At 48.4% G+C, this 24229-nt stretch overlaps 2 protein-coding genes across 5 annotated transcripts in view; one reads left to right on the top strand and one right to left on the bottom strand.

Moving 5' to 3' along the window:
- Positions 1 to 5829, top strand: part of Plk1 (polo like kinase 1) — a 10606-nt gene extending 4777 nt beyond the window's left edge. The window contains exons 4-10 of the mRNA XM_005064457.4: positions 14 to 107; positions 1662 to 1881; positions 3554 to 3709; positions 4469 to 4546; positions 4761 to 4915; positions 5013 to 5195; positions 5338 to 5829. Of these exons, the coding sequence (XP_005064514.1) occupies positions 14 to 107; positions 1662 to 1881; positions 3554 to 3709; positions 4469 to 4546; positions 4761 to 4915; positions 5013 to 5195; positions 5338 to 5544 (1093 nt within the window). The 3' untranslated portion in view covers positions 5545 to 5829. The remainder of the gene's footprint in view (positions 1 to 13; positions 108 to 1661; positions 1882 to 3553; positions 3710 to 4468; positions 4547 to 4760; positions 4916 to 5012; positions 5196 to 5337) is intronic.
- Positions 3011 to 24229, bottom strand: Ern2 (endoplasmic reticulum to nucleus signaling 2). 4 transcript variants are annotated; one of them, XM_040755137.1, is made up of 23 exons: positions 24068 to 24229; positions 21835 to 21940; positions 21059 to 21092; positions 20742 to 20814; positions 19193 to 19265; positions 18956 to 19063; positions 18578 to 18679; positions 17079 to 17343; positions 14493 to 14571; positions 14256 to 14403; positions 14037 to 14158; positions 13082 to 13225; positions 12751 to 12892; positions 9499 to 9583; positions 9148 to 9337; positions 8966 to 9065; positions 8690 to 8886; positions 7573 to 7720; positions 7347 to 7474; positions 6435 to 6558; positions 6290 to 6357; positions 5975 to 6206; positions 3011 to 3774 (listed from the first exon to the last, which is right to left on the bottom strand). In XM_040755137.1, the coding sequence occupies exons 1-23, from the start codon at positions 24155 to 24157 to the stop codon at positions 3677 to 3679; spliced, it is 2856 nt and encodes a 951-aa protein (XP_040611071.1). In that variant the 5' UTR covers positions 24158 to 24229; the 3' UTR covers positions 3011 to 3676. The 4 variants fall into 4 exon arrangements, with proteins under 4 accessions (XP_040611071.1, XP_040611092.1, XP_040611079.1 ...); XM_040755158.1 differs by having other exon boundaries at positions 5975 to 6203; XM_040755145.1 differs by having other exon boundaries at positions 9499 to 9580.

Genomic DNA, 24229 nt, shown 5'->3' with positions numbered 1-24229 from the left:
CCTGTACCTCCAGGTATACCTTGCTAGTGGGCAAACCACCTTTTGAGACCTCATGCCTAAAAGAGACCTACCTCCGGATCAAAAAAAATGAATACAGTATTCCCAAGGTAATGACACCATAATGTTTTAATTTTTTTTTTCAAGACAGGGTTTCTCTGTGGCTTTGGAGGCTGTCCTGAAACTAGCTCTTGTAGACCAAGCTGGTCTCGAACTCTCAGAGAATCCGCCTGCCTCTGCCTCCTGAGTGCTGGGATTAAAGGCCTGTGCCACCAACTCCTGGCCTGTTTTAAAAAACTGATAACTGAGCCCAACTGTATCCTGGGAACAAAGATGAGTCAGCCCTTCCTCTAGTATAGCCGCAGGGAATGTATATCAGAAGGCTGACCTTGAACTTTGCGTGTTGAGTTTGAATGGCAGATTCTCCTGCCTCTGCCTCCCAAGTGTAGAGATTATAGGCATTAGCCATCATGCTGGCTTTATGGTATACTGGGAACTGAGCTTGACTTTATGCTCATAGGCAAGCACTCTACCAACTGAGCCCCATGTCCAGCTTCCTGAATGGTTGTAAAGCACAGGGAGAAACAGAGGGAGTGGGGGTAGACATGTGTAAGCTTGGGAAGTGGACCATCTCTACCCAGCTGAGCTTTGTTTAAGGGTGATGACTTTGACTCTTGTGAACTAGGGTTCCCATCTGCAAAGTAGGAGTTTCCCCCAATAACTTCCAATGACAAAATGACATCTATTTTCACACCCGATAGCATAAATCTGTTTGAAGGGGGATAACCCATTTCTGAGGACTAGGTCCACATGGGCATGTGACCCTTTCAAATCCATGTTCTTGTATATAGCGTAGCTATGTCACAGAAGGTCAACTCGTTGCAGACAGCATGGACTAGTTTGAGTCAGCTGGACTGCTGTGGTATGAGTCCTGGGTTTATCAGCTAGGCTGTGTGTATTCTCAGACGGGGCACTTCCTCCTCTGAGTCTGTTTCTTCCACAAGTGAGGCCTAATAGTGGAGTAGTCTTAACATTTGTAAGGCTGAGGCAGGGGAAATCACAAGTTCTAGGCTAGCCTCAGCTATATAGTGAGGTCCTCTCTCAATTCAAATTCTACAGAGAGGGAGGAGAAGAGAGTTCTTTAGTCCTTTTTGTGAGAGCCAAATGAATTAATGTATAAGAATACATTTCTGGTATATAAGAAGCATAGTGCTGTGATTGACTGACCTGTACTAGGTTTTTGTCCCATAAGCCAAGTATCCCACCTGGTAGTGTCCCAGGTGTAGGACCCCTCCCCTATTCTATAGATAATGTGTTGGTAGGCCCAGAAAGCCCAGACTATTTGTCATAGCTGGAATCAAGGGGATGGAACTAGGATTTAAACACAGGTCTGGGGACCTGGAGGCCTGTGTTCTTAGATACCCTTCTGGTGGTAAATAACTAGATGTCCTTTGCAAGGGTGAGGTGGAGAAATCATCCCAAGTTACTATTGAGAGCAAAGTGACAAGAAATGATCCTTCTTACCAGCAGTGTGACATTGGTCCTTGTTAAAGCTGAAGGTGGAGGGACCTGGTAGAATGTATGGCCACTGAGCTGTGGTATATTTGAGACAGGAGCAGCCACATGCCAGTTTCATCTCACATAGGCTCTTCTCTCCTCTCCAGAACATCAATCCTGTGGCCGCCTCCCTCATCCAGAAGATGCTTCAGACAGACCCCAATGCTCGCCCTACCATTCACGAGTTGCTCAATGACGAGTTCTTCACTTCTGGCTATATCCCTGCCCGTCTCCCCATCACCTGCCTCACCATCCCACCAAGGTTTTCAATCGCACCCAGCAACCTGGACCCCAGCAGCAGGAAGCCTCTCACAGTTCTCAATAAAGGTAAAACTCAGTCCCAGAGAGCCCAGATTTCCAGTGTGCATTTCAGGATGCATGCACCTTACTCTGCCCCAGAGTTAGATTCTATTCTGGTCCCTGGGTTCTTCTGCCCCTTGGCCTTGACAAGAAAAAAACACTGAATCAACTGAATCAACCCATTGGGCCCAAGAAGGACAAAGTAGACTGAACACTAAGCCCAGGAAATTATTTTGATTACTTTTAAAAGTCCCTAGCATTGCTGAGACTTTAATCCCAGCACTCAGGAGGCTGAGGCAGGCAGATCTCTGAGTTCAAGGCCAACCTGGTCTACCGGGTGAGTTCCAGAAAAGCCAGGGCTGTTATATAGAGAAACCTTGTCTTGTGGGGGAAAGAAGTCCCTAACATCTCTCTTGCATGGTTTGTTGAGAATGCTGGAACTTGTCAGGCCCATACATGGAGTGTAATGTGTTACCCATCCTCAGTCACCATGGTTCACTCCTTTGTACTTTTCATCCCTTTGAGTGCTTCTGCTTTGTTTTTCAAGAGCAGGCTAGGGCTCTGGATTACAAGTTTATCACTATAGCCAACTTCAGCAGTCTGTCGTTTTACCCTTAAACTAAAGTATGTCTGTGAGTTTAAGACCAGCCTGATCCTACAGAGTGAGTTCCAGGACAGCCAGAGCTGTTAGACAGAGGAACCCTGTCTTGAAAACAAACAAATAAATAAATAGGTAGAAGAATGAACAGGAAGCATCTGCCCCTCTTTCCCCAGACTGTTTACATTCTTTTGATGTTTGCCTCACCAGTCCCCTATGTGTTTCTCTTTCTTAACTGCTTGAGAGTAAGCTTTCCTCTGCTGGTGCTGCTTCAGTGTATATGTCGTGAAAACAGACATGACAGACACAACACAACCTTAAAGGGTTGTGAACATTAATCTAATCCCATATTGTCTTCACAATTTTTTTTTCTTTTTTCTGCCCCACCCCCACCCCCCTTTGGAGACAAGATCTTACTATATAGCTCAAGATGGCCTCCAACTCTGAGATCCACCTACCTCTGCCTCTTAAGTGCTGGGATTAAAGGTGTGTGCTACCATCGCCCAGCTTGGCTAGTTTTAAAATCAGATCTTGTATATTTTATTTAATGTAGCATGGTGGGATTTTGATTGTTGTTTTTAATTGAAAATTTAAGAAATATCCTGTTTCACAGGAGAACTAACACATGTTGGTTTGGGGAAATGTTCAAGTACAAAGACAGCAGGAGTGACCAGCGTCCAGCATGCCCCCGCCACCATAGGCCAACTTAACGCTTGTGTGTGCGTGCGTGTGCGTGCGTCTCATTAGACTCAGTTATCTATAAGCTCACAAAGTAGAAGGGCTACTCTGCTTCGTCCATCCTTCCACCTTCCTGGATGCACAAGGTGATCTTCGTTCTTTGCTTGAGTTGGTGCCTTCAGGATGCCTCCCTGAGTGACAGTGACAGCTGCTGTCCTGGAAGGCCAGGCTGTTGGAGCAGAGGCCCGAGCACCTGACACTTTGACCTCTCAGTGTGTACCCGACACACAAACCTGGTACTGACTCAGTTCCCCACAGCAGTGTTAGTTAATGGGTACTGTGGGAAGAGTGCTAGCTGTGGCAGGTAGTCCTATGATCCCTCCCCAGTTTTGTGCCTGGCCAATGACCATGTCACCTTCTTAGGTGTGGAGAACCCATTGCCTGACCGTCCCCGGGAAAAGGAGGAACCAGTGGTTCGGGAGACAAATGAAGCCATCGAGTGCCACCTTAGTGACTTGCTGCAGCAGTTGACCAGTGTCAATGCCTCTAAGCCCTCAGAGCGAGGGCTGGTGCGGCAAGGTGAGTATCGCTGAACATCTGGAGAAGGCAGGGAACCTCGATCATCACAGCAGAGCACCCATTTCCTATAGATCAAAATCCAGATAAGGTAGCATGACACCCAAGGCCCTCCCTGGTGTGCCTTCTGCTGGTTTCTGCTCCATCTCATTTTATAGGTGGCTAATGGGTCACTTCTCATAGCTGCACCCATTGTGTCTCCTTTCTGCCCAGGGAATTAATCTCTTGGTCCTCAGGAGACTCCGGACCACTCCAGCCTCAGGGCTTTTGTGCCCAGTGTCCACCCTGACACCCACTACTAGCACATCCCAGCCTGCCTTAATTCTCTGTAACATTTCTTCCCGACATATTTGTGTCTTTGCAGTAGGGTCTTGTGTGCACCGAGTTGGTTCTGACATTGCAGAAGTTGTTGGGTCTGCTCAGGTTCTTCATCACTTTAATCTGGGGCACTAGGCCTTCCACCAGCCCCAGTGTTAATGACAGTAGCTTAAGAGACTTTGATCACACCTCATCTCTGTGCTTGGAACATGGGCCCTTCTAGAAGCCTGGGGTTTTCTTTTCCTGTCCTCAACTTCCTGGGACACAGTAATGAAGTGGGACTTGGCATCCTGGGCTGCAATTTTCCATTTGAGTGTCTAGGTTTGTACTGTCAGGCTCCTCCCCAGGCTTCATGGGGTACCCTCCTCCCCCCCCATCCCTGGGGAGGGCTGCCTGAGAAGCAGAGAAGGGGCTGGCCTAACCAGTGCTTTGTTTCTATCCCAGAGGAGGCTGAGGATCCTGCATGCATCCCCATCTTCTGGGTCAGCAAGTGGGTAGACTATTCGGACAAATATGGACTTGGTAAGTGCCTTCAGAATGTGGGATGGGCAGGGGATGGTGTGGCCATGGTATCCTTTGAGTGAATGAGCAAGTGATGTCCGTAGTTGTGTATCTGTGTCTGTATTACCAAGAATTGTTAGGGCCTTATGCATGCAAGCACTCTACTGCTGAACTATTCCCAGGCCTTTGCCCACCTCCTCCTGCCTTTCTGAGATAGCCTTCCACCTGCCATTAGGGTATCAGCTGTGTGACAACAGTGTGGGGGTGCTCTTTAATGACTCAACACGCCTCATCCTCTACAATGACGGTGACAGCCTACAGTACATAGAGCGTGATGGCTCAGAGTCCTACCTCACCGTGAGCTCCCACCCTAACTCGTTGATGAAGAAGGTAGGAACTGGCTGCTGAGGGATGGTGTGGCAGGGTATGGGGGCTGCCTCAGGGTCAGGCTCTCATTCTGGAATCCTTACTCCAACTTTCCAACCAGATCACCCTCCTGAAGTATTTCCGCAATTACATGAGTGAACACCTGCTGAAGGCAGGGGCCAACATCACACCCCGGGAAGGTGATGAACTGGCCCGGCTGCCCTACCTGCGAACATGGTTCCGCACACGCAGTGCCATCATCCTGCACCTCAGCAATGGCACTGTACAAATTAATTTCTTCCAGGTGTGCAGGGGCAGGCACCTGTGCTTAGGGTGGCTGGGTAGGGTGGGAGTGCTGTCCCTTTCACGAGCTGGGGGTACCTTCCTTCCCTCGCCTCAACCTCAGGCACCAGCTGAGCTCTTCATACTCCTTTCTTCCCTCCTAGGACCACACCAAACTTATCCTGTGCCCCCTGATGGCAGCAGTGACCTACATTGATGAGAAGAGGGACTTCCGCACATACCGCCTGAGTCTTCTGGAGGAATATGGTTGCTGCAAGGAACTGGCTAGCCGACTGCGCTATGCCCGTACCATGGTAGACAAGCTGCTGAGCTCACGCTCTGCCAGCAACCGCCTCAAGGCTTCCTCTTAGACCTCTGTCCTTCGGACTGGTGCTCCCACTCTGCAAGCTCTGTCTGGGCCTGCACTGCTAGGCTCCTGGGGCTGCTCTTCGGTGCCCCCTGGCCCTGGGGGCTAGGTGGGGAGCAGTGCCCCCCTTGAAGGGGTTGCTGTGTAAGTTATTTTTGTACATGTTTGGGTGTGGGGTTACAACCTCTTCCCCTGCTCTCAGCCCACTGTATGGATTGTATAGATATTTCTATTGAACTTGGGACTGTCCTTTTATTAGCTTTATATACATTAAATATATGTACATTTCCTTTTTTTTTATCCTCTATTTCTTGAGGGTACCCTGACCTCAAAGTATTTCTCTGCTCCAATGGCCTCAGGCTGCTAAACTGCTGCCCATCTTTTCTGTCACTCCGGAGACCAGACTGAGCCACGCATTTAACTCATTGGTTCACCTTTGGGGTCCTTGGTTGTCTTAGTTCGTTGTGGCATCTGCCAGGAGCTCCTGGCATCCAATGCTGGCGGATAGTAGGGCAGAAAGAGGCTCTCGGAAGCGCAGGTCCTCATGGCATGGTGGGTGTGGAGCAGCAGCCTCGGGAAACGGTTTGTGAAGTATTGGATGAAGCCAGCAGGGAGTTGGCCTAGTGCCTGGTGTACCTCAGTTGGGAGCTCCCTGTAGTGGTGCTTCTGGGGATGGGCAGGACAAAGACCCTGACTCAGCTATAGCAGGCCATCCCTGATCCATTTCCCGCCCAGGCTCTAGTACACACCTTATTCCTCATGGCACGGAGTAGGTCTCTTACTGATGTCCCCTTATATGATCGGAACCTTTTCAGATCTGTGGGCAGAGAAATGGGCTGCAGGGATGTCCCATTGGGTCTCTTCCCCTCAGGCCCACCAAAGTGTGACCTCTACCTGCCTGCAGTGGTGCTGAGATGTGCTTCTGCCAGTTCTCTCGAACCACCTTGTGGCTTCCTTCCTCCAGTGCCAACACGAGGGGTCCCTGCTCTGGCTCCTTCTCCAACCAGTCGCTGACATCCTAGGACCCCACAGAACTCCTAAGTTTTATGCACAGTATCAGAGACCCCAGGACCAGGGTTGTGTTATGTGGTTGATGTTGAAGTAGCGATAGCCTCTTGACTTGAGATAACGAGGGCTATTGCCTCCTGGAGAGTGTAGCTTCTCTGTGCCTTCCTCGGTGTCACCACCCACCTTGAGGGAAGCACTGTTGCCTCTGCTCTATAAGTAGTCAACCTGCAGCTCAAGTGTGGTCCCTTGCACAAGGCCACAAGTGGAAGGAGTATCTGCCCTGATGTTGCATTGTGAGTGACTGCAGGTGAGAGTAAACTGCATTTCCACAAAGAGGAAGCTAGAACATATGCACAGATTCCAGCGTCCAAGGTGACAAAACTCTGACTTTCTTTTTCTTGTTCAAGACCTGTGATGGTTTGAATGAGAATGGCTTCCATAGGTCCATATGTTTAAATGCCTGGTTCCCAGTTAGTGGAACTGCTTGGGAAGGATTAGGAGATGTGGTAGAATTGGAAGAAGTGTCACTGGAGGTGGGCTTTAAGGTTTCAAAAGCCCACACCTGGCTCAGTGTTCCTTTCTTGCCTACAGCTTGTAGATTAAATGTGAGCTCTCAGCTACTGCCTGTCACCACAACACCAAGATGGTAATGGACTAACTCTGAAACTAAGCAAGTCCCCAAGGAAATGCTTCCTTCTTAAGTTGCCTTGGTCATGGTTTCTCACAGCAATAGAACAGTAACTAAGACAGGACCCAAACTTGGAGCTTGGGGGGCCCTTCCCAAGATCTCCATCTGACCTGGAAAAACTGGAGCTGCTTGGCTCTGTTCCAAAAGAGGGGGTGGGCCAGCACCCATCCTGCTGAGGGGCGATCCTGAGGCAGCAGGCTCAGCATGGCTTTCACCAAATCCAAAGCCACAACCTTGTCTGGAGGACAGAAGCAGAAGAGAAGGGATACTTTATAGGTGTTCAGCCTCATGCTTCCTTCCTCCCATCTTTGCTGGTCTGGGCTCTCCCTTCCTCACCGTGGGTCTCTTCCTCCAGATGAGCCAGGCAGGGATCCCCTGAGAGGATGTTGGCCTGGCGGTAGAGACTCTCACCAAAGGGGTGGCTGCCACCAGAAAGCACATAATAAAACACACAGCCTGCAGAGAAGATATCCACAGCGCTGGTCTGGGGGCCAGAAAGATGGGCATGAGGAGGAGGAAGTGGTCCTTGCTAAAAGTCATATCTGGACCTGTAGAGCTGCGTGCCTGTGTGCGTGTGTGCATGCATGCGTGCATGTTCATTAAATCAGAACAAGTAGAGAAGCGTGCGTGCGTGCGTGCGTGCGTGCGTGCGTGTGTGTGTGTGTGTGTGTGTGTGTGTGTGTATGTGTGTATGTGTGTTCATTAGATCAGAACAAGTGAGAGCCAGCATCTTTTTTTTTTCTTTGAGACGGGGTTTCTGTGTGTTAACAGTCCTGGCTTTTCTGGAACTCATTCTGGACCAAGCTGGCCTCAGATCCACCTGCCTCTGACTCCTGAGTGCCAGGATTAAAGGCGTGTACCACCATCACCCACCCACCCTTGCCCCAACAAAAGCCAACATCTTTTTTTCTATGTAACTTAGGATCCTCCTGCCTCAGCTTCCTGAGTGCCCCAATTACAGGCCGCCACACTCAGTGACTGAAGTATGGTGAAGGTTAAGCATTATTTTCTAAGCCTGGTGTGATGCATGTAATCCTGGCACTCAAGACTGAAATGGGAAAGCTTGAGAATTAAAGATCAGTCTAAGACTAGGTACTAAGACCACATGTCAATAAAGATGTTTTTTCTAAGTTGTGGTTTCTCAACCTGTGTGGTACTGAAAGAGAAAACTGTCAGGGGTGGGTGGTGCCCTGTATATTGTGCCATGTTCTACTGTGGCATGTTTAGCAGCATCCCTGAACTCACACTTTTTTTTTTCCTATGGCAAGCCAGGCAAAATGCCTCCAGACATTGCCTAATGTCCTCAGCTGCACAACAGTCCCTGATGGAGACTACCTAGGGGAAGAGGGAGTGGATTATCCCCTGGGAATAGATGAACAGGAGGCCTGGAGAGGCCTGTTTCAGAGAAGAGCTGGGGCATGGAGGAAGCCCTGTTGCTGGCGGACAGACTCACGGGGCTATCTGGGGGCAGCTGCAGGAGCTCTGGTGCCATCCAGCCTTCTGTGCCAGGAATGCCGGAATGGAGACTGAAGCTACAACGGCCTGCAGGTAGCTTCTTGCAGAGGCCAAAGTCAGAGATGACTACTCTGCCTTGTCCCTGGCTGTCAGGCCCAGCCATGAGAATGTTGCCTGGCTTCAAGTCGCGGTGTACTGCAGGAAGGAAGGGGAGAGTGAATAATTGCCAATGGAGAAGAACAGGGAGCTAAGGACTAGAAGTAAGACATGGTACCTATGTGTAAGCAATGTAGGTGGGCCAGGCCGGACATCATCTGCTGTAGCACCATGGTGGGCTCCAGGCCCCAGCGGTCTTGATCTGGGTTCTCCACATACTAAAATGAAGGAGAGGCAAAAATGTCACTTTCCAGTCCAAGGCTTCCCTCCCCTCCTTCCCTTCCTGGGCTTCCATCTCACCTCTTGCAAGGAGGCCTGGCAGAGCTCCAAGGCAATGTAGTGAAACTGGGGACCACGCTCAGTGCAGAAGTAGCGGAGCACATTGGGGTGCCTGTCAGACTCTTGCAACAGCTGCACCTCTCGCTGAACCAAGCTGAAGCACTCTCGGAGGAGCCTCTTCACAGCTACTGCCCGTCCCTCGAACTGTCCTCTGAGAGGTGGACCAGGGGTGGGGGTTCAGAGAAAGCAGATAAGAGAAAGAGTCGGGACCTATCCCCAAGTCTGGGAGTCCAAAAGAATGTCTGTCCTTTGCGTGTTGTCAAAAGGGCTGCAAGTGATACAGCTTCAGCCTGGGCTCCACCTGCCACTCACCGGAAAACAAAAGTTCCGCCTGCCCCACGTCCCAGCACATCCTTGGGGTTGAAGGAAATCTTCCCCACTACAGTGGGCTGCTCTGCTACAGATCGGGGTGGGAGGAGATACCATGTCCTCTTAGTGAGCCACATTCACAGCCCACACTCATCTTCCCTGCCTTCCTCTGCCAGCCATAGTCCAGACCCACCCTCCGCCTTGACCTTTCTCCAGACTTCACCCTTCTGTGCTCAGTGTGCTGCAGCAGCTGAGAGCGAGGACCCAGGTGCTAGGCACATGGCTCCAGTACCTGGTGCTGCTATTGGTGTGGCTAGGCAAGTGACTCAGAGCTGATAATCTGTATTGGTGAGGATCAAATAGATATATGGGAGAGGGAATGGGTGATGTTGGCTGTGTGATTCCCTTCTGAGCACCTCCTATCTCTTTCCCTTCTCTCTGCATTCTCCCCATCTCTAACACTTGTAGCAATTCTTTTCATTGAATTTGAATGTTGCAAATAAAAAGGTGAACTCAAGTAGACAGATGCATGATGAGACTGAGCACAGTAATAGCTAATAAAGATGGTGCCGGGTGTTACAATGCACACATATAACATGGCACAGTGCCCTCAGCGAGCACAGTTAGAGCAAATAAAGATGATGCTGAGTGTTGCAGTGCATACCTACAACACAGCCTGGTGCCCTCAAAAGTCTTGGTGTGCAATTAAGATGGGTGAGGTTGGGCCTGGGGAGATGGCTTAGTCAGTAAAGTGCCTGCCTTGCTTACTATGGGAACCTAAGTTGGATCCCAGCACTCATGTGAAAAGTTTGACATTGTAATCCCAGCAATGAGGTGGCTGAGACAGGCTGATCCCTGAGGCTCATTGGCTAGCCAGCCTAGCTGAATCAATGAACCACAGGTCCCTTGTCTTAAAAATCAAGGTCTAACCAGGCATGATGGTGCATGCCTTTGATCTCAGCACTCAGGAGGGCAGAGGCAGGATCTCTGTAACTTTAAGGCCAGCATGGTTCTAGGACAGCTAGAACTACATAGAGAAATCCTATCTCCAAAGACCAAAACCAACAACAATAAAGAACCCAAGATCTATGGCTCCTGAGAAATAACACCTGTGGTTGTTCTCTGGCTTACACACACACACACACACACACACACACACACACACACACACACACACACACACACAGAGATACATTCACACACTCATGCACACACACATATACACCTACACACACATCCACACTAAATGACAGAGGGAATGAACATTACATAGACATCTTTCCCCCATGAGTCTAAGTGAAAGTATTACTTTAAATAGAGAATCAGGCTCTAGGTAATCTGTTTTAGTTTCTTGAGCTCTTGTATCAAAGTATTGAGAATCCCCCTGTGGTGGATAAGGAAATTTTGGTGTTTAACATAACAAGGTGTCCTGGCTAAGCTATATGTGGGGCCCAAGATCCCCGCCATCACTTTAGTGCTAGGTATCAAAACCAGGGCCTCACATATGTTAGGTAAGTGTACTACCTATTGATCTAGATAGGAAATGGAGAAACTTCTGGAGCTGGAATTCCCATCACATCACATCAATGACAGGGGTGAGGGTGGGTAATAAACTGGGGTTGAAGAGATAGCTCAGTAGGTAAGAGCACTTGATATGGGTTCAAATCCCCAGGACCCATTTAAAAATCCAAGCCTGGCAGCATGTGCCTGTAAATGAGGTATTGTGGAAAGTGTAGACAGAAGCATTTCTGAGGCCTTCTGGCCAGCCTAGCTCTGGTCTTAGACCCAGTTTCAAGGGAATAATGTGGAGAGTGATAGAGGACACTCAACATCTTACTCTACATTGCAGGCAAGGAGAAATGTGCAAACCCTTCATGTGTGTACTCACATGTGCATACACCATACATACATATTCACACACTTTTCTATTACAAAAATTTTTTATGGCATTGGCAAGAATAATCTTGGGAAAATATAGAGTCTTAGCTGCAGAAAGACAAGCAGACTTTACTCCAGAGTCAGAAGATTCAAGGAAATGGGTTTTGGGGTGCAGTGGAATGGATATTTACTTAGATTCAGTGGCGTCAATATATGACAAGAACTTCATCTCAGGGCTGGGGTTACCTTGCTGTGGAGCCCTTTGAAAAAGCTGCCCATGGACTGGAGATGTAGCTCAGGGAGTGTACTTTTCTAGAACTGACTCTGAGAAGGGGCTGAGGCCCAAGGAAGAGGATGTGGGTGAATACTGGAACCTCAAGTCAGAAGCCAGGCAGACATGAGCATGAGTAAGTGAACAGCAGGTGGGGATTTGAAATGAAGAAACTATGGGGAGCTACCAGTATCAGCTCACAAAGACACAAAAGGTGCCAGCCTGGCTCTGAGTCAAAGAGCACAAGACTTGTGTGAGTAATGGATCCACAGGCTGTACCCACCAAGCACTTAGTAGACACCAGTGGGTCCTTGTGGGATTAAGGATTAAACCAAGAAGCATTGAGAAGAATGTTAAAACAAAATCAAAACCATGCATAGGTAATTTACTGCTACCATTACAAAAACATTATTTAAAAACTATTATTATTAACTATTGTATTGGTTTTTGAGACAAGAGTTTCTCTGTGTAACTGCCCTAGGCTTCCCTGGAACTCCCTTTGTAGACCAGGCTGGCTTCAAACTCACAGATCTGCCTGCTTCTGCCTTCCAAGTAAAACAATTATTAACATCACCTTAGTGTGGTTTTTTCTCTCTTTTAGATACATATCCCAGGCTGGACTTGAAATTCTGGTCCTCCTGCCTCCATTTTCCAAGTGCTGGTATTATAGGCATGTACCAACACGCCTGGTTTATAAGTGCTGGGGTTCAAACCCAGGACTTTGTGCATGCTAGGCACACATTTTCCTAGCTGAGATGTGTCCCCAGCACTGACATGATAATGATTAAGGTGGCAGCTTTTTACGGTGCAGTGATGTAATGATGTGAGTGCTAGTATTCCCATTGGACCAATGAGAAAACAGATGCTGAAAGAGAACTCTTCAAAAGTCAGCTGACCACAGTTTGATCGACACACAGTTCTATCCACAACCAGAGACTGAAAATAGCAAGAAAATTGTAATAGGAGACACTTGAGGAGACTGTCTCTTACTCTCTATCTCTATCCCACCATCTGTGGTTTCTAACAATTTGACTTTGAAATTAAATTATGTTCACCTCTCCCTTTTCTCTGTTTTTGTCTCCCCAGTTTTGTTCACTCAAGTTCACCTTCAGGGTCGTGGGATGGCCTGCCTTGCTCTGAGGGGCTTTGAAATCCCTTCTGGTTCTCCAGGGTGGCTCCCGAGGGCTGTGTCTGAGCATCTGGTGAGGGGTCATTAGAGCCTTCAGGTGCCAGAGGACTCTGCTGCTGCTGTAACACATGGATTTTAGTGAGCTCAAGCCTTCCTCCTGGTGGGCCCCACACCTGTGCCACAGCTGGGTTCACAAGAGACCAGGGGCTCCTGGGAGGAAGGCAGAGGCAGATGAAGTTAGACAAGGGAGAGGCAGAGTTCTTTCTAGGAAGATTCTAAAACGGACAAGGTCAGGATGTTGGACTTACCTGCCTCACCAAGTAGAGGACCCAGGCCCCCAGGAGGATGGCCGTGAAGCTAGCTGCCAGCAGGTCTTGGGATCCCAACCCTGAAGCTTTCTCTTCAGGATGTAGTTCCGGATCCCAAGGTTCTTCCCTCCTCAGACTCAGGAGCTAGGAACAAAGTTGTACTCCCTTCTACTGTGAAACACCCAATTCTTCATCACTGGGTTCAGGGCAAGGTTTAGCTGAAGGGGTGGGGGTGGAGTCCCTGTATGATGGACTTGTGGTGCTATCCATAGTTCTGAAACATCATGGTGCTCAGGAGAGAGGAGTTGACCAAAACCTACCATAAAACTAGCATCTCTTTGAATGTCATTAAAAGTTCATAAACTCAGCTGGGGTGGTGGTGCACGCCTTTAATCCCAGCACTCAGGAGGCAGAGGCAGGTGGATCTCTGTGAATTTGAGGCCAACCTGGTCTACAAAGCTAGTTCCAGGACAGCCAAGGCAATTACACAGAGAGACCTTGTCTCAAAAAAAAAAAACAAGAACAAAAAGAAGGAAAAAAATCATGCTCATGGGGATATTGCTGAGACTACAAGATTCACCTCTAGAGATGGGATTCTAGTGGGTCTGGAGCAGACTCCCAGGATTTGAAAAGCATTGCTCCTTCTAACCTTGAACAACTTACTAGCACTTCTCCAATCTCTCCCAGGAGAGCATGCCTTATTGGTTTTTTTTTCTGTTTTCAATTTCTCACTTGATGAATATTTTACAATGTTTATACTGAAGAATACAAAAAAATCTTAGAACTATGCTTTGTGATTTAGAAAGTCAATATCATTTTTACACTTTTAACATGTCTGGCAGTAGCAGCAACAAAATGTTTTCTGGGAACTTCCGTGAGATTGGCTGGGGAAGAGGTACAAGGGCTGCATGATGTCTCTGGGTCTAGCCATAAGCCCTGGCATCACAGCACTAACCTCAGAGAAGAGAGCTGGAGCATGGAGGTCCTCTGGGGTTCTTGTCTCAGCAGACTCTTTCTCTGGGGTGGGATGAACTCTCAGCATGGTGGTATGCAGCACAGGGGGAAGTTCATGGTACCCTAAGTGGTAGGAAGAAAAGCCAGAATTCTGACTCAGAAACCGGGCTTATAAGTCTTTTATCTTCATCTACTCCAAATTAAAGTCAGGAGATCTCACCAATGAGTAGCCACTGGCTGGGGAGGGCCACACTGCCTGAGGGGTATCTGACAGCAGTGCTGGGTGAGCCCTCTCGCTCCCCTGAGACTTGAAGTGTCACTTCATCTGTTGTGGGCCCATCCATGGGTGCCAGGGTCAGTCCACGGGGCTATGGCAGAAGATGGAGAGCCACATGTGAAAGAAACCCCTTTCCTATTCTATCCCTCTTTATAGTCCACTCAGAGATCCTCTTCTCACCACGAGGGCCACCCCAGTGTGGACCAGTGCTTTGGAGACATAGAAACCAGCTTCTTCTTTCCCCACATACAGTGTCATCCTAAAGGGGAGGGGAAAAGAGAAGGATGAGTGATGCTGGTGAATAGCTTCAGCATTACTCTACTTATGTTCTTTGTAGTTGCTTCCATATTGGCTCTGGGATCGATCGTGTGACTTACTGTAGCCAATGAGGCAAATATGACACAAGCAGAGACTTGAATGGTGTTTGTGCATTGGAAGTTGCCCCTCAGTACTGTTCTCTGAGGCCCTGAGACTACCGTGCAAGGAAGCCTACTCTCCCACAAGGGATGAAAGACCTTAAGGTCTATAGATGAACCATTCTATTTGATGCTTTCTCAGCCAAATGGCCCATTGACTACCCGATGGGCGAGTGACACTATCTCAGATCATTGCTTCCACCAAATCATCAGTTGACTTTAGAGACCAGTAAAACTACCTGGATGACCCCCAAATCTTGCAAAACAGCAGGTGTCTGTTGTTTTTAAGCTCCAAGTATTGGAGTAGTTTGGTATGCAGAAAAACTAACTGGTACAAAATCTATAGCAACATTTTTTTCAATATATGTCTTCATTTTTTTGTTTGTTTGTTTTTTGAGACAGGATTTCTCTGTGTAAAAACTCTGGCTGCCCTGGAACTTGCTTTGTAGACCAGGCTGGCTGGGATTAAAGGCTACCAAGGCCTGGCTCACTTTTTTTTTTAAATATGGGATCTTACTATGTAGCTCAGGCTAACCTCAAATTCATGATGCTCATTGGGCAGTGGTGGCACATGCCTTTAATCAGCACTCAGGAGCCAGAGGCAGGTATATCTTTGTGAATTCCAGGTCAACCTGGTCTACAAAGTGAATTCCAGGACAGACAGGCCTACATAGAGAAATCTTGTCTCAAAAAAAACAAAACAAAACAAAAATGCACGATGTTCCATCAGCAGTATCCTGAGTACTGGGACTACTGGAATACACCACCACACCTGGCCCAGACCTCATATAAGAACTCAGTTTTCTAAATTGGAACTTTTCATCTCTCTTTTCACCTTTTGATTTTTTTCTCTCTTCCTCTTTTAGTGCTTGGAACTCCTGAAAATGACAGCAGCCATGCACTTCTAGAACTTCTAGGAGCCTTTAAGCTTCCTTGCTTATAAAGGCTGGACTCTCTAACCATCCTGTTCCTCCTAATCTCCCCCAATCCTCTCTATTATCTTCTACTAAGTGCTTTGAGTGTTTTCTGCGCTAGCCTGCAGCATCATCTTTTTTCAGTGTAATACATTTTATTTTTTAGGTGTATGAATATTTTGCCTGCATGTGTCACTACACACATGACCGGTACTCATAGAGGCCAAAAAGAGGGCATCAGATCACCTGGAACTGCAGTTACAGATAGGTGTAAGCTGCAATGTGAGTGCTGGGAATTGAACCCTGGTCCTTTGGAAGAGTGGCCAGTGCTATCAACCATTGAGTCATCTCTCTAGCATCTCTGTGGTGTGTGTGTGTGTGTGTGTGTGTGTGTGTGTGTGTGTGTGTGTGTGTGAGAGAGAGAGAGAGAGAGAGAGAGAGAGAGAGAGAGAGAGAGAGTGGGGGAGGGGAGGAGTGGTCTCTAGGCAGTTCTGGCTGGCTTTAAACTCATAGAGATCTACCTGCCATTGTCTCCTGAGTGCTGGGACTAAAGGTATGCACTACCATGCCCAGCCCCATAATGTCATGTTTTTCCTAAGCTCATTCTGAGATATTCTTCATACAGCAACCAGAATAATCTTTCTGAAAGATAAGTCAGTTACTTCCTTGCTTGAAACTCTTCAAGGACTGACTGCACCTTTGCCGTGATGAAAAGCTACCCAAGCTTTCTGTATGTGATCCTGGCTTTACCTACAGCCTCAGGCATGAGGCTGCTTAGATCTATGTCTCAGCCTTTGACTTTCTTTGTGTATCCCATGTGTCACGCCTTCTCCCATTTTCTGTTGATCCTTTAGGCCTTACATTAGATGTTTCTTCCTCTGGGAAGCTTTCTATGGCTTCCTCTTGTTTCCAGTCTCAGTCTGGGTATCCTTTTTATGCTTTGCCACCACAACCTGGCTGCCTCTTTACCCTTATCTCACCATGTTATATATAGTTTCCTTTTATATGTCTGTCCCCTCACTAGACTCTGAGCTTCCTGTAGGCAGGAACACTGGCTGTGTTGTTTGCTATTGGATTCTCAGAGCCTAGTAAATGACTAGCATATAATAAGTGCCCAGCTAGCATTTGTGGAGCAAATAGAATGAATGGGCAATCCCTGACTCAGTCTGTGTCTTAGGATGGCATAAGGGAGGATAACACTTGAAGCATTTAACAATCAGTTCAATACGTTTATGGAACAAACCAGAGTCTCCTCCCAGGACAGACTTTATCCAGTCACTTGCTAAATGGCGACTATCCAGGAGTCCTAGGGACACTATCTTGACACCTGATTCAACTGTATTGGTGAGTCATGGCTGAATATCATGATTGGCTATTCGACTGGGGCTGTAACCCTGCAGAAATTCCCTCCCTAGGCTCTAGATAGCAACACTTACAGAAGCTGGATGTCTAAGGAAGAGAAGTGGGCAGCTGTGTCCTGGGAGCTGGAAGCAGGAAGTCGGATGTGGCCCCAGCGGAGGACAAGGAAATGAAGAGTGTCCCTAGCCAGTGTGAGATGTGGCAGCTGGCGCAGACCATCCTGATGCCATGTGTAGATGCCCATCACAGGCACTCCCAGGTCTTGTGTCCACAGCACAGTTCCAGTTCCTGGATCCACAGTGAGCAGCAGGCCCATCCCACAGGATGTCAGGTGGCTCATGTCTATCAAGAAAGACAGCCAGGGAAATGTTGGAGAAATCTCTTGGGACACACCAGGAAGTAGCTGGGGTAGGGGGTCATTTGGGTGTGCAAAGGTCATCTGAGGTCACGTGGAGGGTTACAGGGATGTAAGAAGATCAAAAAGATTTTTTTTCAAATGGAAAGGGATTGGTCAGGGCCATCTAAAGTTGACTCAGGTGTGTCTGAAAGTTAAGATGAGAGGTCATTTGAGGGAAAGGTCTTTGGTTGTAGGTCATCATTCATAGATATGGCTGGACTGATGTTTTCTAAGATCAAGTAGTGTGGTCTAGAGGCAGATAGGTTTTTTTGGGAAACACATAAAATATGAAGGAGTCAGCTAGGAGTCGGTGGTGTTACTCAGGGTTACTTGCATGGTGCCTCATGAAGAATGGAGTCACGATTTGAGGAGGCACTTAGGAGCACCTGTGAGACTCCTCAGTGTAGTGGTTTGAAAGAAAACGGCCCCCAAAGGGAGTGGCACTATTAGGAAGTGTAACCTTGTTGCAGTGGGCGTGGCCTTGTTAGAGGAAGTGTGTCATGTGGAGGCAGGCTTTGAGGTCTCATCTATGCTCAACCATGCCCAGTGACACAGACCACTTCCTGTTGTCTGTGAGTCAAGATGTAAGAACTCTCAGCTCCCTCTCCAGCATCATGCCCGCCTGCATGCCACCGTATTCCCAGATGCCATGCTCCCCGCCATGACAGTAATGGATTAAACCTCTGAACTATAAGTGAGTTACTTCAATTAAATGTTTTCCTTTATAAGAGTTGTTGTGGTTATGATGTCTCTTCATAGCAATAGAAACTCTAACTAAGATCCTCGGGAAGTTGGGTAAGGTGGGTATAATATCAAGGGGGTAGCAAGAGTTATATGGAGGACTCACTCAAGGCCATATACAGACATCACTCACTATGTTGAGGTCAGTTAGGATTTGATGGGATTGCTCAGGGTATTGGGGGGGTTGCTTGGTGTCCCTTAAGATGCAAGGAGTCACCTCAGGCTACCTGACTGGGGTATGGATAAGTTCAGATATATTGCTCAGGCTATGCGATCATCAGAGTCACCTCAGGTCATCTGTCAGGCTGTGTCATTCAGCCTGTGAGGGGGCATCGTGTAGATGGATCAGTATGTGCTGGGACTTGGTCTTCATGTCACTCAGGGTTTCCCATGTTGGGGACTTTGATCCATGAAAAGGCTGAGAAAGGTGACACTCACATTTTCCAGGTGCATCATCCATAGGGGGCGCTGAGTAGCGATGGTAGGTTGTGTTCCAACGCAGGGCTGGAGCCCTTGGATCATGCATAGAGACTGTGTACTCTGTGAGTCAGAAAAAGGGTCACCAGGAATATAGTCATACGGTGCTTTCCCAACCCGACTCCAGAGACTCTTGTAGGACTGGAGACTTCCCAAGCTTGCAAATTGGAGGCCTAATGATCAAGCTTATCATTCATTATACCTCTAGCTCCTTGGTCAGTGCTCAGTAAAATGTGTATTGATGATTGTCAGATTAACTGAACTCCACTAGGATAGCAACTGTCAGGCCTGGGCAAAAAATGAGGGGGTTTCACAGAGCATAGGGAACAACTGACTTACGTGTCCGGCCGATGTAGAGTTGAGGGGTAGAAAGGCCTTCTGTGCTCAGTGTCATCTGAGTCTCACCTGACTCAGGGTCCACCGCAAACCATGTGTCCTGCTTCCGGCCTGTAGAGGATGGAAGTGAGCCATCTCTCAAGATGATGTAAGTGAGGGTGTGTGCACCCCTTTTTCCCTGACCAAGGTCCCCATTCCTACTGGCTGGATTTGGCCCCCACAGGCTGCAGAGATACTCACCTGTGTAGAAGACCCCATCAGAGCTGCGGCAGGGAGAGGCATGAACCAGCTCTGGGATGGTGAATGGCAATTTCTGAGAGGGAAAGGGTCCAAGAAGGGATAAGTGCAGAAACAGGCAGAGCACATGCTGTGTGTCTCTCCTAGGATCAACCCAGAGAAACCTTTCACTGGACACCTTGCCCTTTCCATTTCCCAGGAGAGGACACTGAAGCTTGGAGAGGTTCAGTAACTTAGCTCATGCCACTTAGGTAGGCCAGCCTCAGAGCCAGCATCCTTAGTCACTGTGCTATAGAGCCTCTTGAAGAACTGCAGAAAATCCCACACTGGGTGCCAGGGTACCACATGATCCCCTTGATTCCATCTGATGACCTTCTCCAAATAAACACACACACACACCACATAGACACACACACCACAGAGACACCCCCTCTCACACACACACACACCACAGAGACACACACACATCCACATAGACACCCCCTCTCACACACACACACACACACCACAGAGACACACACACATCCACATAGACACCCCTCTCACACACACACACACACACACCACAGAGACACACACACATCCACATAGACACCCCCTCTCACACACACACACACACACCACAGAGACACACACACATCCACATAGACACCCCCTCTCACACACACACACACACACCACAGAGACACACACACATCCACATAGACACCCCCTCTCACACACACACACACACCACAGAGACACACACACATCCACATAGACACCCCCTCTCACACACACACACACACCACAGAGACACACACACATCCACATAGACACCCCCTCTCACACACACACACACACACCACAGAGACACACACACATCCACATAGACACCCCCTCTCACACACACACAGGCTTTAAAACTCAGTGATCACAAAAGACAGCGAGATTGAAGAGCTATTTGGATTCAGTGTTGGTGGTGAGTGGGGGCTACTCTCTACCCTCCCTTGGTGTGCTCTCTCTCTCTCTCTCTCTCTCTCTCTCTCTCTCTCTCTCTCTCTCTCTCTCTCACACACACACACACACACACAGCAGGAATCAGATCCCAGTCTGTGTTATGTGAGTGAGTGCCTTGTATTCAGGCTTCTTATGGGTTTTAACAAGGGGCACAGAGTGAGGTGAGCATATTTATACTAACCACCAACCTTCAAAAACAGTCATTCAGCTGACACACAGACATGAGCAAACTCAGTCCAGAGTAACAGAACTACCCAGCCTAATTCTGAGGTTTTTGGGTTTTAAGACTTTGAAATCATGGGTGATACATTATTTAGCAAAAGCTAACCAATACAGTTTTCACCTTAATGCCCTCAGAGTCCTGGAGATGCCCCTGAGACTCTGCACACAACCAGGCTCTCCCCATATTAGCTGATAGCCTTTCATAGTGCTCAGAGCCCTGACTTACAGCTTCAAAGGACACCCCACTCTGACACACTGTCCCTTCACTCATTGGTGCTCTGGCTGATGGAATCCTGCCCACACCCATCCCAGGCAATGAGGGGAAACAGACCATCAGCCCCTGTTGTTTCTGGGTTCCCAAAATGTACAGGCTGCCGTCAGCTGGGTCAGAGAGAAAGGCCATTCTGTGGAGCAGAGAGGGACATGGGGAAGTCTAGGTGCGTAGCCCTGGTTTCATGAACGTCTTATCCCTCCACCTTCTCAGTTAGCAGAGCCCATCCTTGTGGGAGACACCTTGGAGCAGTAGGAGTCCTTTCCATACCATATAAGACTAATTTTCTCCCATAAAACCCTCACATGTGCCTCCCCAAGCCCCTCACACAACTATGACTCCCCCAGCCTCTCCTTAAGAGGCCCCAGTTCACTTACTCTGTGACGTACATTGGTCCTTGGATGATGGGATCTGCAGGGACAAAGACATAGAGCCTGAGTCTCCTTTTGACTCTATTGAAAAGCATAGCTAAAGCCATAGCATTTACCCTGTGCCAGATGCAGAGCCCAGAAGGCGGCAAGATCTCTATGGGTAGTCTCTGTCATGCTGCTTTGCCCCAGTTTGTAGGCAAAGCCATTGAGGTTCAGAGAGCTGAAGTGATTTTCCCAAGTCCACACAGTTGGTAAGTGGTGAAGCTGCCTATGTTCACTGGCTTGCTGGACCCTAGTGTCTGTGTGTGTACATGCATGTGTGCATGCGGTGGTGTGTATGTGTGTGTGTGTGTGTGTGTGTGTATGTGAGAGAGAGAGACAGAGAGAGAGATAGATAGGGAGAGAGAGACAGAGACAGAGACTGACAGAGAGAGATTGAGAGCCGTGTCTCCTTTTCTTTGACACAGCATCTCCCACTGAATTTGAAACTTACTAAAATTTGACTAGGTTGGTCAGCCAGGAAGTCCCACAGGTCTTCCTGTCTGTGCCTTCCCAGTGTTGGGGTTCAGAAACATACTGCTGTGGTTGCTTTGTGTTGTTTGTTTGTTTATATGGGTGCTGACCATCCAACCTCAGGTCCTCATCCTTGTGTGGCAAGCTGTTGACTCACTGAGGCGTTTCCCTAGGCCTTTAGTGTTCATGTTCTTATCTTCTACGCTGAGGTGACTGCCCACTCTACCACGTGGAGACCTGAGAAAGACAAGCAGCTCTTCCTTGCTCACCATCCTTCAGTGTCCACTGCAAGTCTCCTGTTTGCTTGTTCAGTGCATGGAGACTTCCATCCAAGGTAGACACAAACAGAAGGCTCTCTGGCCTGAGGGTCTGGACCTGGGACGGAAAACAAAAATCATCTCATCTGAGGGTGCCGGGACCATCTTGCCTTTGACCCAGGCAAGAGTGACTATGACTTATCTGGTTGAGGATCAAAGACGGAAAGAAAGATGAACTCGACTGTATGGGGGTTACAGTGGGAGTTTGGGGGGCTGAGGGGACTTTGATTTCCATTTCCTCCCTTTCCTTTCCCATCCATCTGTCTTCCAAAGCAGACCAAATGTATGTGCGCACGTGTGTGTGTGTGTGTGTGTGTGTGTGTGTGTGTGTGTGTGTGTGTGTAAGGCAGAATTCAATGTCAAGTATCTTCCTTGATCACTTTCTATATTATTTATTGTTACAGGGTCTCTTACTGAACCTGAGACTCATTGATTCTGTTAGACTGGCCAGTGTGTTCCAGGGATCTGCCTGTCACCCCACTGCTAACCCTTGACTCCTGTCACCCAGGACTGGGGTGACATTCATGCCCATAGTTATCAGACTTTTGTATGGGTGCTGGTGACTCAAACTCAGGTCCTCAGGACTGAGGGGCAAGCAAAAGAGCTTCCCCAATCCATGTAGCTTCCCTCTGGGATGGGAACTATGAGTATCCTGGTTGCACAGGTCAGGGAGACTGGGCTGGAGGATGGTCAGAAATAGCGCAAATGGGGGCACAGAGTCTCCTTCAAGACATGGTTCCCTTCTCCTTAGTCACACGTGTGCCTCTTTTCAGAAGACCCTTTCTCTCTCTCTGGACTGGCTCAGCTGCTTTTGGTGCCAAGCTTTGTAGTCCCCCTAATGACGACAGAAGGGAGGGAGGCCTGGAGCTACCTTGTATCTGGCTCCTGCTGGACTCACTTGCCAGCACTGGGCCCTCCTTGAGCAAACAAGGTAAGACTGAGCTTGGAACAGGAACTCTAACATCCAGGTGGCCCAGCCGCACCCCTTAGAAGGCCACATCCTGCTTCAGGACCCTCAGGTCTGGGGTTGGGCTAGTGGTTTCCCTGGAGAATTAGGATCCTACCAGCTAGACCCTCTCTTTTGGGTCCCAGTCTTCTTGCCATCTGGAACATGACAGAGACATGGACCAGGGAAAAGGCTGCCTGCTGATTGGCTGCCTCAAAGAGAATTTTGTTTTATCTTTATAGTGCTTAAAATACTGCTTTTAATTATATTTCTGTTGTTGTTTTGTGAAACAAGGCCTCCTGATGTAGCTCTGGCGCTTGCTGTGCACAGCAGGCTGGCTTTGAACTTCTGACGATTCTCCTGCCTCTGTCTCAAAGTTATGGCATTAGAGGGATGTAATGCCTGCCAAACATTAATAGCATTTTTTATTGGAAATTTTTATTTTACTGATTGTTCTTTTGAGACAGTCTCTCTATGTAGCTCTGGCTGTGCTAGAACTCACTCTGTAGACAGGTTGGCCTTGAACTCAGAAATCTGCCTGCCTTTGCCTCCTGAGTGCTGAGATTAAAAGATGTGCACCACCATTGCCTTGCTGAAATGTTTGATTTTAAAAATCCAGATTTTCATTATCATTCTCATTTCTAGTTTTTTTTTTCAAGAAATGTCAGATCTAGACATACCAGGCTCCCATTATTATTGGCAACTGTGAATGAAATCTGTGCTGGAAGAGGGGGTGAGGGGTGGAGAAGGGGAGAGACCCCAGGCTGGGCAGAGTTAACTGATTGGCTCCCAGCAGACAGGTTGCATCAGATCTCTATACTTGAAGATAGATCATTTGTCCTGGAGGTTCTGAACCTGAGGTGGGGGAGGGGGGGTCCAGTCACACACAAAGGGAAGGAAGGGGCATCATAAGTCGCTAAAAGTTGAATCATGGTTTCACAATCAGTTTCGCAGCAGAGGACCCTAACTGGATCATACTTTTAAAGAAAGTGGGTTCTCAAATGGCTTTAGTGGCCTGAATTTACAGTTTACCGTCTCCTCCCCACAAGCCCCCTCCCCATCTCTGCGGCAGAAGAGGATGAGTTGGCACAGGTAGGCTGTGAGAGGCGTCTTCGTCTTCCCAAGTTTATGAAGAATTCACTCCCTAGGGGTCTATTTGGGTGACCTGAGCCCAAGGGAAGGAGGGAGAGGCATCCCTACTGACTAGCTACATCCCCAGTCACCTGGCCCTGCACTCACCTGTGGCCTGATCATCCCCAGCAAAGTCGCAAGCTGCAGCAGGAACCAGAAGGGAGACCACAGTGGGTACTCCCAGGCTGAACTCGCCATAGCCTGTGGGCATCACAAAGTCTCCAGCTCCCTTTACTCACTTGATTGCTCCAGGCCACAGCCGAGCTCTCT

The sequence above is a fragment of the Mesocricetus auratus genome, unplaced genomic scaffold, assembly GCF_017639785.1.
Source record: "Mesocricetus auratus isolate SY011 unplaced genomic scaffold, BCM_Maur_2.0 Super-Scaffold_4256, whole genome shotgun sequence".
Lineage (NCBI taxonomy): Eukaryota > Metazoa > Chordata > Mammalia > Rodentia > Cricetidae > Mesocricetus > Mesocricetus auratus.
The sequence above is the reverse complement of the archived record's forward strand: the minus strand, read 5'-3'. Positions and strand labels throughout refer to the sequence as shown.